At 34.7% G+C, this 12,920-nt stretch overlaps 1 protein-coding gene across 34 annotated transcripts in view; it reads right to left on the reverse strand.

Annotated features, from left to right (window-relative positions):
- The window catches only part of ATRX (ATRX chromatin remodeler), a 284,343-nt gene that overhangs the window by 154,898 nt on the left and 116,525 nt on the right, over positions 1–12,920 (reverse strand). For 33 of the 34 annotated variants that reach the window (XM_074030193.1, XM_074030191.1, XM_074030181.1 and 30 more), the window contains 4 exons: positions 11,327–11,460; positions 9,951–10,127; positions 3,838–3,931; positions 1,389–1,491 (listed from right to left, as the gene is read on the reverse strand). In XM_074030193.1, the coding sequence (XP_073886294.1) occupies positions 1,389–1,491; positions 3,838–3,931; positions 9,951–10,127; positions 11,327–11,460 (508 nt within the window). The remainder of the gene's footprint in view (positions 1–1,388; positions 1,492–3,837; positions 3,932–9,950; positions 10,128–11,326; positions 11,461–12,920) is intronic. The other variant, XM_005593997.4, reaches the window with a different exon arrangement.

Raw genomic sequence — 12,920 nt, forward strand, 5'->3', positions numbered from 1 at the left:
AGGCAGGAAGATGGCGTGAACCTGGGGGGTAGAGCTTGCAGTGAGCTGAGATCGTGCCACTGCACTCTAGCCCGGGCCACAGAGCAAGACTCTTTCTCAAAAAACAAAACAAAACAAAAACTCTTCAATACGTATTAAAAAAAAAAAAAAAAACTCAATTAAAAATGGGCTACCGACTAGAATAAACATTTCTCAAAAGAAGATATAAGCATATGAAAAGATGTTGAATATCACCAGTCATTAGGAAAATACAAAGAAAAACCACAATGAAATGCCACTTCCCACTCATTAGGATGTTTCTTGTTGAAAAAGAAAGAAAGAAAGAAAAAGAAACAAAGGAAGTGTTGGCAAAGATGCAGACAAATTGGAATCTTGGTTCATTGCTAATAGGAACGCCAAATGTTACAGACACTAGAGAAAAACAGTGTGGAGTTTTCCAAAAGTTAAACATACAACTACTACATGATGTAGCAATTCCATTTTTCCATATATACCCAGAATAATTAAAAACAGGGACTCAAACAGATATGTAAACACCCATATTCATAGCAGTATTATTCAAAATAGCCAAAAGGTAGAAACAACCCAAATGCCCATCAACAGATGACTGGGCTAACAAAATGTGGCACACACATACAATGGAATATTATTTGCCTTAAAAAGGGAATGACATTCTGATACATGCTACAACATGGATGAACCTAGAAAATATGTCAATGAAATAAGCCAGACACAAAAGGACAAATATTGCATGATTCAACTTATATATATGAGGTACTTAAAATACACAAATTCATGGAGACATAAATGAAAATAGAGGTTACCAGAGGATGGGGGATAGAAGGGAATGGAGTTAATGTTCAATGAGTGAAGAGATTCTGCTTGTGAATATAATTAAGGCCACTGAATTGTATACTTTAAAATATTTAACAAGTTAATTTTCAAAAGATAAATACCCCTCTGGAAGAGCACTGTTGTTGACGGAATCAAACATATTTCAGACCTTTTACTTTTTGTAAGCCTGCGTATATACAAAAAAACTCAAACTGGCTAATTTCACTACGTGATTTATTCCCATATAAGTCATCATTCAGGATAGTATTTTGTCTTCAGAAAACAGAACACTCACATCACTACAAATATAAAATCATGAATTAGAATGGCTTAAAATTCCATTAGAAATTAAGGAATAGGAAAAAACTGATGTCAAATTAATACTTTTACATATATATATACACACACATACACAATAACCAATCCTTCCCAAGTGTAAAATGTAAATAAGCCAGTAGAATAAAATGAATGAATGGAACAGAGAGGTGACAGCATGATTACCATAGTCTACTGTACCAGTTATAATTCAAGCACGTGGTAAATGTCATTATTACCTTGTTTTCACTGGATGAATCTTCTTGAACCTTAATACGTCGCCTTTTCTTTTTCTGTTTATAGCTCCGCTGATTTTCTTCCAACTCTGCTTTCTTTGCAGACCTGAAGAAAATTTAAAACACAAAATAAACTATTTCATGATTAACTTCCATCAATAAGTTATGTACTATTTTAAAACTGTTCTACCTCTATATGCATTCCTAAAAACAAACAGGAAAAAAAAAATCAGTAGGTTAAAAATGGATATTCCAGCAGAAGCATAACCCTTCATTTTAATCCAATGATCAACAATTTACAGTATCCTGAGGGGAGGTTTGTTATATGAGTAAGAAGATGCATTAAAGGACAGTAAGACTATTCTTCTAGTCTAAAATACAAACAGCCAATAGACATACTAAAAAACATTCATCATCACTAAAAAAAGCAGATTACAAATTTGAACACTGTTTTCTTCATAACAGGCCACAGAGATTTAAAAACACAGTAACAACTTTTGGTGAGAAAAATATTTCTGGGTTTAGAAATTTGTACACAAAGCTACATTAATCCAGACAAAATAACTACGGTCAGTAAGGATGTGGAGAAAGTGAAACCCTGTTCACTATTAATGGAAATGTAAAATGGTGTAGCTGCTATTATGGCAGTTCGTCAAAAAATTAAAAATAGAATTACCATGCAATTCCTTTTCTGGGTATATACCGAAAAGAAATGAAAGCAGGAACTTGAAGAGATATTTCTACCCATGTTCAAAGCAGCATTATTCATGACAGCCAAAAGGTTACAAATCAAATGTCCATCAACAAATAAATTGACAAACAAAATGTGGTATACAATGGAACATTAAGCTTTTAAAAGGAAGAAAATTCTGAAACGTGACTCAATATACATGAACTTGGAACACATGATGCTAAGTGAAATAAGCCAGTCAAAAAAGACAAATACTGTATGATTCCACTTATATGAGGTTCCTAGAGTAGTGAAATTCATAGAGACAGAAAATAGAATGGTGGTTGCCAGGGGCTTCAGGGAAGAGGAAAAAGAAAGTGGTTTAATGAATAACATTTCAATTTTGCAAGGGGAAAAGGTTTTGGAGACTGGTTCAAAAAAAGTAAATGTACTTAACACTACTAAGCCATACACTTAAAAACGGTTAAGAGGAAAATAAAAATCCCCAGTAATACCATGAAAGAAAAAAAATGGTTAAGATGGTAAATGTTATGTGCATTTTACCACTATTAAAAATAATCATTAAGGAAAGAATGAAGTACTGATACAGGCTACAACATGGATGAACCTTGAAAACATTATACTAAGTGAAAAAAAAATCCATGAAAGTATATATATTATATGAATCTACTCATGCAAAATGTCCAGAACAGGCATATCCATAGAAAGTAGATTTTAGTGTTTATTAGAGTATGAGGGCATGGAGAATGGAAAATGACTGCTAATAAGTACAGGATTTTTTTCTTGGGTGATGGAAACGTTCAGAAATTACAGAGTGGTGTTTTTTGCACAACTTTGCAAATACTCTGAAGACCACTGTATTCCACAGTATAACATGTTGAATTATATCTTGGTTTAAAAAAAAACTCTCAACGTATCTTATCATTTTCATTTTATATTGACTTAAAGTATAATATATTGCTATACTCTAAGCACAACCTGGTAAGTATTAACCTAAAAAATCTCAAATGTTTTAAAACTTACAAATGCAGATAGACACCTTTGTAGACATATATACACAAACACACACAGATTGTTCATTTGATAAAATGTAGAAAGATTATGTTATTCTGGGGGAAATAAAGAAATTGTAGTAGTAGTATTATCTAACATACCATACTAAGAAGGAAGCCAAATTTTAAATTACAGGTAATCTAGATCAGTGACTGTTCATGTTACAAGACCAAGCATATCATTATTACTGTAGTACTCCTAAAACCGATAATTTATATATCGAGCACTTACTATTTGCCAGGTAGGTACTGTTATAAACCTTGTACATGTATTGTCTCATTTAATGCCCACAATAGTCAGTCAAGTATATTGTAATCCCCCACTTTACAGATGAGGAAACTGAAGCATAGAGTATTTATACAAATAGAAAGTAGAAAAGCCCAGAGTTAGACTGAGGCAGTTTTTCTATAAAGCCTCTTCACTATTACCCTACAATTTCCCCCATAACAATAAAAAACTGCAGCCACGAGTAGTTTTGCAGACTGAAAATCTACCCAGGTTAGAATACACAAAAACATGCTTAGAATACACTACACATAAAATATGCTTAGATTCTTTTTAAACTATTAAGTATAACAATTAGTTTCAAATCAAAATATTATATATTGCACTAACTTAACTTTATTGGTAACAGTAACCATACAAATGATTTGAAGGCATGGTCATTCAGATTAACTCCTAAAATTTTTAAAATATCAATTATAATACCTTGTTCTGGGCCGCTGTTCATCTTCAGATTCACTAACTTCTTCACTAACTCCTGATTCCTGAAAATCAGAATCTTCTGAATCTTCACTGCTCACTTGAATTTTAAAAAAATACATAAAATTATTAATTATTTTTTCAATAGAAACCCAATTCACTTAATTTACCAATGACTTGACATTAAAACAGAGCATTATAAGAACGTCAGAGGTATATATGTGAATGGATAATACATAATATAGAATATATCAGTTAATGCTTTACATGATATACATAAATAAAATTCAAACGTATTTCAAATGTAATTATAAAACTGTGGTTGTACATTAAAATATAAGTATCAATTGTATATGAATTGACAAAATAAGAATAAATTACCTGTCAATAAAATATATGTAATTACCAAAGGTAAATTAATGAAAAAGAAGTTTGGCTATTCAAAACAAGCAAGGTAGGCTGGCCAAGATGGAATAAGATTACAGATTCTCTCCTCCAATGATGACACAACCGAAGAACTCGAAAAGGGAAATAATAATAGGCAGATTGGAGACTGAAATCAAAACTTGAATAATGACCCCTCTACAATTGGTGGAGGGGAGACAGCTGTGAGTGCATATGGTTATTTTCTTTCTTTGTTTCCTGGTTTTGACCAGAAGGCAGGCTAAATTCCAAAGGTATGCAGAGGGTACTGACAACAAGACTGTGAAGAAAATCCCTATTTCTAGCCACAACAACAGGAAATCAGGTTCTACATGTGGAATCCTCAATTTTTTTTCTCACAATTAATGCAGTAATGGAAGCATATAAAACTCCAGGAGAAAACCTCTTTTTGGCCAGAGGAAGCAGGGCAGAAAAAATACAAGATAAGCTTAGAACATCTTATAGTGCCAGAAAATAAAGCAGTGTTCAAACATGGACAGGCACATGTTGAAAGGACACAAGATTCAACTTGAAGGAGCTCCCAACAACCAAAGCTAGAACAATTTGAGTAATAAAATAAATGGTACTATTGGATTATAATTGGTAAAATAAAAATCTATAAGTCATATTGATATAAATAATGCAATAAATAAATAGGGGAAGACAACCCTTCCTTACAATTACTAAATGTGGAAGTAATGAAATAAACAGAAAATTACAACTAGGCAAATACCACAGTACTAACGGCTTCACCCAAGATGAATACTAAAATTAGTGGGCTTAAGTATGATAAGAAACAGAATATATGCATGGTCACAAAGTATCTCCCAATAAAATACTAAATATACACAGAAAAATAATGTCTTCTTCTTTACAGTGGAAAAATACTAGCAGACACCAACTTAAGCAAGTAACAAAAGTTAATCGTGAGAGTAGTAAGACATATTGATGGCTGGGCATGGTGGCTCACCCCTGTAATCCCAGCACTTTGGGAGGCCAAGTTGAGAGGATCACTTGAGCCCAGGAATTTCAGACCAGCCTGGGCAACGTAGGGAGATTCTATCTCTACAAAAAAAAAATTAAAAATTAGCCAGGCATGATGGTACACACCTGTGGTCCCAGCTTCTTGGGAGGCTGAAACGAGAGGATCACTTGAGCCCAGGAGGTTGAGGCTGCAGTGAGCCATGATCGCACCACTGTACTCCAACCTGGGCAACAGAGTGAGGTCTTCTCTCAAAAAAAAAAAAAGACATACTGACATCATCTATTCTTGGTATCATGCACTGAAGACACAACATCACTTCTGTGGTATTCTGTCAAAATGCATAATAACCTCAATTCAATCATGAGAAAACATTAGACAAATACATATCAAGGAACAGTTGAGAAAATAAGGAATCAACACTCCACAAGTGTCAAGGTCATCAAAGGAAAGACTGAGGAATTGTCACAGACTGCAGTAGATTAAGGAGACATTATAATTCAATGCAATGTGAGATCCTAGATTGAATCCTAAAGCAGAAAGAAAACATTAGTGGGAAAACTAATCTCTGAATAAGATCTATAGTTTACTTCAGAGGTCATAAAACGGTTTATGTAAAAAGCTTGATAGTAAATATTTTTGACTTGTGGACAACATGGTCTCTGTTGCAACTACTCGTCTCTACTCTGCCATTGTACATATGTGAAAACAGTAAATTAATGAATATGGCTGTGTTTCAATAAAAAGCTTATTTATAAAAACAGGCAGAGGATCAGATGTGGCCCACAGGTGCAGTTTGTAAACCCCTGGCTTAGTTGATAGTATCGTACCAATGTTAATTTCCCGGTTTTGATCATTGTACTATGATAAGGTATTAAATCAGAGAAGCTAGGTGAAAGATACACAGAACTCTGCACTATCTGTGTAACATTTCTGTAAATATAGAATTGTTTCAAAATAATTTTTAAAAAATCTATCATAACCTGAGATCAGAATCAAAGTTCTATTCCAGTGAAAAAATGGGAGAACATAAATGCTAACAGAAATGCTATAAATGGGAGAACATAAATGCTATATAGAATATGTGGGGGGAGAAGGGAACAGAGTTATTGTTTAATGGTTAAAGAGATTCCATTTGGAATGATGACACGTTTTGGGGACAGATAGAAGTGATGGTTGCATAAAAATGTGAATGTACTTAATGTTACTGAATTGTACACTTAAAAATGGGTAAAATGGTAAATTTTATGTTATGTATATTTTACCACAATAAAAAAAACGAATAGTTAAGCAACTGGAAAGCTGGGAGAATATCAAAAACACACATATATCCCTGCATTCACACACAAAAAAATCCTGTAATTAAGTATAATTTTAAGCCTAGTATTAATTTTTCACCCAACATTTAAAAATTTTTGAAATCTACCAAAAATTTGAAAGAATTATTGAATGAACACTTGTATGCCTTATCCTAAATTCACTTATTATTAGCAGTTTACCACATTTGCTTTTTTCCCTCTCTACACACACACACACACACACACACACACACACGCACACACCTTTTCTTACACTGAACCCTGTGATATTAAATGCGGAGGATGACACTTTACCCCTACGCATAAGGATACTACCCTACATAACTAAATACCGTGATCACATCTGAAAAAAAATTACTATCATCTAATAAAAAGGCAATATTTACAGTTTCAAATTATCACTAAAATAATTTTGTAACATTTTTCTAATTTAGGAGAAAATTAGAGTTCATATGCTGCACTTTGTTCTTATGCCTCTTCAATGCATTTCAATTTAATTCAACTACATTTAATAAGTAGACTATTCACTATTGATTTTTCCCATCTCTCAATTCAAATTTCCAAATAATATAGGAACACCAGAATTTACAAAACTCAGAAAATCATGCAACTTCAACTATATATCAACCACTATGATCATAATCCATATTAGAAACACAAATATGATGGGATTTTAGAAGTTTACTCTCTCCTACACAAACAAAAAACAACAACAACAAAATCACCTGGGTAATAAATTACCCACAGAATCAGGCAGTAGAAACACAGATCATAGAAAATTCAGGTTTTAATAAAGCAAATCTCAAATGTAATCATATATAATAAAAGGGTCTATATATTGAACTAAGCCTCAGAAGCAAAATCAATATTGCCCCTTTTGTTGAAGAGGCACAGGAATCCATGTTGTGATATATATAACATGTTAAATCACACAGTTCCTTTATAGAATCTGTAAGAGCTTGCAGCCATATTGCAAAGAACTTTATAAGACAGGCCGGGCGCAGTGGTTCACGCCTGTAATCTCAGCACTTTGGGAGGCCGATGCAGATGAATCACGAGGTCAGGAGATGGAGAACATCCTGGCTAACATGGTGAAACCCCGTTTCTACTAAAAATATAAAAAATTAGCCAGGTGTGATGGCGGGCGCCTGTAGTCCCAGCTACTCAAGAAGCTGAGGCAGGAGAATAGCGTGAACCCGGGAGGCGGAGCTTGCAGTGAGCTGAGATTGCGCCACTGCACTCCAGCCTGGGCGACAGAGCGAGACTCCGACTCAAAAAAAATAAATACATAAAAAATAAAAATAAATAAATAATTTTTAAAAATGTATAAGACAAGTAGTCACAAAATGATGCACTATTATTTATTAACATGAAAATGTCCATAACATATATTAATTGTATATGCGTGTGGCAAGAACTTCTTCCTCCTCATCTTTAGTGAATAACTCTTGCCCAAAAGCCCTATAAATGTTTAGGATTCCAAGACTATGTCCTTAGCTTTCCATTTGTAAAACATTACAACTCCACTGAATAACCTCAACTATTTTTGTGATATTGTACATATACCATGAAAACTCTAAAAACCTGACACTCATTGTAGACTTTTCCCTTTCATATCAATTAAGAAGACCTAACAATTCAACCTCCTATAAGACTTAAGTCAATCTTCCTCTTCTCCAACAACCCCATTTGTTGTTATGTATATTTTACCACATCAACTACAGCAATACCTTCCAAACATTCAGTGCCTTCATTCTCACTGAATAATAAAGAACTAATCTAATCATATGATATCTTTGATTAAAATCTTTCAATAGGAAAAAAAGTGGTCATGCTGAGGTTGTGATTCTTGGGTGTTAGTAATCAACACCTTGTTCCTTGATCTGGGTGCCCTACGTTTTCATCAAGATGTCTACCTATTGATAACGTGCACTTCTTTGTACATATATTTCAAATAAAACATTTTTTAAAGTGGTGGTAATCCTCTATGATTATACTAAAAACTGCTAAATTGTATACTGTAAATGGGTGAACTGTGTGGTCTGTGAGTTATATCTCAATATAGCTGTTATACAAAAAGTTTAAAAATAAGACCAGTACAGTGGCCCACGCCTATAATCCCAGCACTTTGGGAGGCCAAGGTAGGTAGATCACCAGAGGTCCAGAGTTCAAAAATGAATACAGTAATTAAAAAAATACATTTTCAATGGCTCTGCATCCTTTAGAGCCTATTATATTTCCCAAACACTTGCAAAAATGCGTTCCTATTCCTAGGTGGCAAAAAAGAGTTCATCTGCCATCCATGGGTTGGGTACTAACAATAGTCTTCAAAATTTACCCCTAGTCATCAAAAAGCCAAACAACAACAACAACAAAATTCTTTGTACTTTTTGTTACCCAAAATTCACAGGCAAAATTTACCCAAATTAATTGCAACTTCTACCCTTCTACAGGAAAGCACTATGTTTTTGCAGTTTTATATGCAATCTTATACTTTCTACATAATGTTTATTTTATTAAATCATATTTACTTCTCTTTATAATCTAAAGGTTAAAAATATTCTTTGTGTCATCTAAAGTTTCTGGTTTATCTTCCCACTCTAAATTATTACTTTTAATCTCATGTGATAGTATACCTGTTGCCAGTGTACTGACATTTGCTTAATATAGTTGGTCAATTGTTTGAGTAGATATGCTTAAATTTCTTTCTTTTTTTTTTTTTTTCTTGGAGACAGAGTCTCACTCTGGGGCCCAAGCTGGAGTGCAGTGGTGCTATCTCAGCTCACTGCAACCTCCGCCTCCCGGGTTCAAGTGATTCTCCTGCCTCAGCCTCTCGAGTAGCTAGAACTACAGGCGTGTGCCACCACACCCAGCTAATTTCTTGTATTTTTAGTAGAGACAGGGTTTCACCATGTTATCCAGGATGGTCTCAATCTCCTGACCTTGTGATCCACCCGACTCAGCCCCACAAAGTGCTGGGATTACAGGTATAAGCCACCGTGCCTAGCCATATACTTAAATTTCATTACTATAATTAGTTTACAAAACCAGCATGGTTTTTTTGGTTTTTATTTTTGAGACAGGGTCTCACTCTGTCACCCAGGCTGCAATGCAGTGGTGCAATCACTGCTCACTACAGCCTTGACCTTTGGGGTTCAGGTGATCCTCCCACCTCAGCCTCCCAAGTAGCTGGGACTACAGGTGCACACCACCACGCCCAGCTATTTCTTCTATTTTTTGCAAAGATGGGGTTTCCCTATGTTGCCCAGGCTGGTCTTAAACTCCTGGGCTCAAGCAATCTGCCCACCTCAGCCTCCCAAAGTGCTAGGATTACAGGCATAAGCCACTGTGCCTGGTCCAATATGTTCTTTACATTCAGCATTAAAATGTCTTACCCTTTCTTCTGTTTCTGCCTTTGACTTCTTTATGCTCTTTAGGCTTTGTCTTTTTTTCTTCTCCAGATTCTCCATCACTCACAGTCAGTTTGTGCCTCAAAAGCCTATGTCTGTATCTTGGCTTCTTAGATTCTTCAGAATCTGAATCTGACTCAGAATTGATTTGATTTTTTGCTTCTAAATGAAGAAAATAAATCAATAAAACCTTCTTCAGTCTTTAAAATGTCTTGTAAATCTATCTGACTCAGAATTGATTTGATTTTTTGCTTCTAAATGAAGAAAATAAATCAATAAAACCTTCTTCAGTCTTTAAAATGTCTTGTAAATCTATTTTGCCTGTTGACAACTACTGCAACTTACGAAAAAAATCAGAGTTATACACATACTTTGGTATCATTGGTGTTATCAGGTAATCTCACACATCAGACCTGACATATTACTATTATTAAATATTGACTAAATATCACCTATATATTTATAGAACCTTTTATAAGGTATAAAATATTTTGCTTTGAAAATCATCTGTTTAGGGCCTGGCGCGGTGGATCACGCCTATAATCCCAGCACTTTGGGAGGCCGAGGCAGGCAGATCACTTGAGTTCGGGAGATCAAGACCAGCCTGATCAACATGGAGAAACTCCGTCTCTACTAAAAACACAAAATTAGTAGGGTGTGGTGGCACAGGCCTGTAATTCCAGGTACTCGGGAGGCTGAGGCAGGAGAATCACTTGAACCTGGGAGGCAGAGGTTGCAGTGAGCCAAAATTGCGCTACTGCACCCCTGCCTGGGCAACAAGAGCAAAACTCTGTCTCAAAAAAAAAAAAACCAAAAACAAAAACAAAAAACAAAAAATATCTGTTTATTGGCAGTAACTGATAAAATTAGAGTAACTTCCATAATTATTACAAGATATTCAAGAGAAGTCATGGTAACAAAGTTTTAAACATTTTCATGAACTCTAAATGCTTGTATTAAGAGATTTCTTTTTTTTCTTCTTCTTCTTCTTTTTGAGATGGAGTCTCGCTTTGTCACCCAGGCTGGAGTGCAGCAGCACAATCTCGGCTCACTGCAACCTCTGCCTCCCAGGTTCAAGCGATTCTCCTGCCTCAGCCTCCTGAGTCGCTGGGACTACAGGCACGCGCTACCACACCCAGCTATTTTTAGTAGAGACAGGGTTTCACCATGTTGGTCAGGCTGGTCTCAAACTCCTGACCTCAACTGATCCACCCGTTTTGGCCTCCCAAAGTCCTGAGATTACAGGCGTGAGCCACCACACTCAGCCATAGTAAGATATTTCTTGGTCAGATATTCTTCAAAGACTAAATTAGTCAAGGAATCAAACTATGACATTATAAACTTCTCTTTGGGGAGCTCACCCTCATCTCCTGGGTTTTCTTCATTTTGTTTTCCAGTTCTTTTTTTCCCTTCTTCTGGCTCATCATCTGAAGATCCATCCTCATCAGAGGAAAGATTGGCTTTAATTTCTTCTAAAAGCATCTTCTTGGCAATTCTTGAGAGTAAAAAAACAATAAAAAAAGAACTATATATCTGGGGGTGAAATATACCAAATTAAAAACAAAAGCAGACTTCTTGGCATCAAAATAGAAATAAATGTGCCAATAGATTTTATATTGTAAATAAACAATTAGCAAAACCATGTTTTAACCTAACCTATAAACAAAAACTTTTGAAAATGTTCTTTACACTTATTATTTCTCAATTTTATACAATTCTGCAATATACTGAAAACTCTGAAGGACATATTCTATTGACTATTTTTACTAATTGCAATTCGATGCTGGATAACCTTCCAATCCTCTATTTGCTTTGCTGACATCATCCTACAACTACAATGTCAGACAGGTCAACAATAGTAAATGAACTTGTTCAGATACATGGCATTCCAAGATAAAACTCCACGAGAGGTTTAATTCAACAGCAAAATATATTCTTGGAAAACCAATGTGTAATAAACCACTATATAATAACACCTTGCCTCAAACTAGAGGATGATAGTTTTGGACCTTAATTTCAATGTACTACATAAATTCTGTTAACCAGATGAAAGTATACACAAATGTTAAGTATTGCAGCAATAAATAATCTCTAATAATATTCAAGACAGGGGAAAGAAGGGACATGATTGCTATTAATTACATACATGGTAAAAAGAACACGAATTACCATAAATGGGTTACTTTAAAAAAAATAGTGCAGTTGTTTCACTCACAACAAAATTTCTCAAGATGCTCCTCAAAGACCAATTTGCTAATGGAAAAATCAATTACTAAAAGCATAAGAAAACACTACTTTTACTCCTACCATCATATGTTAAAATAAAATATATTCCTAGGAAATCTCCATGTTTGTAGTCAAGAAAAATAACTGAAAAAGTAAGATAAAAGCAATCATACAGCTTTTGTGCAAGACAAGATGTTTTGATAAGTCTGGGTATCCTTTCAATACAAATTCACAAATCACAGTAACAAGAAAATAGTTTATAGGAAAGTTCAAAAAGAAGATGGCATGATCCTGACAGTCTGCCATGAGCTAATCTGTATGGGATAAACATGTTCTCTGCAATCAGGACTGACTCTCTAGCTAAGTCAAAAACTTGTAGCTGGGATGATGGAACATTTGTTATTTCTGGATCTGAAACCCCTCTTTACACTTCTTAGCACACACCCACATTTCAATGAAGAATTCATTCAATGGCAGGAGATATTAATGCATGTTAGCTGCCTCCTAAATTTTATTTGACAGATAGATTGCTCATTACTATTCTTATTCAAAGATGCATAGCAAAGGCATCTAAATAGACTGAAGCAAAATAGCAATCACTTCCATAAATGTTTATTATATGCCTTTTGGTGCTTTCTCCCTCAAACAGATGGATCAGAAATATTTAGACAACACAGAGAATCATCAATTGCTAAAGGAAGCCACAGATGCGTTTGTTTTTCTAAGGAT

The sequence above is a fragment of the Macaca fascicularis genome, chromosome X (genome assembly GCF_037993035.2).
Source record: "Macaca fascicularis isolate 582-1 chromosome X, T2T-MFA8v1.1".
Lineage (NCBI taxonomy): Eukaryota > Metazoa > Chordata > Mammalia > Primates > Cercopithecidae > Macaca > Macaca fascicularis.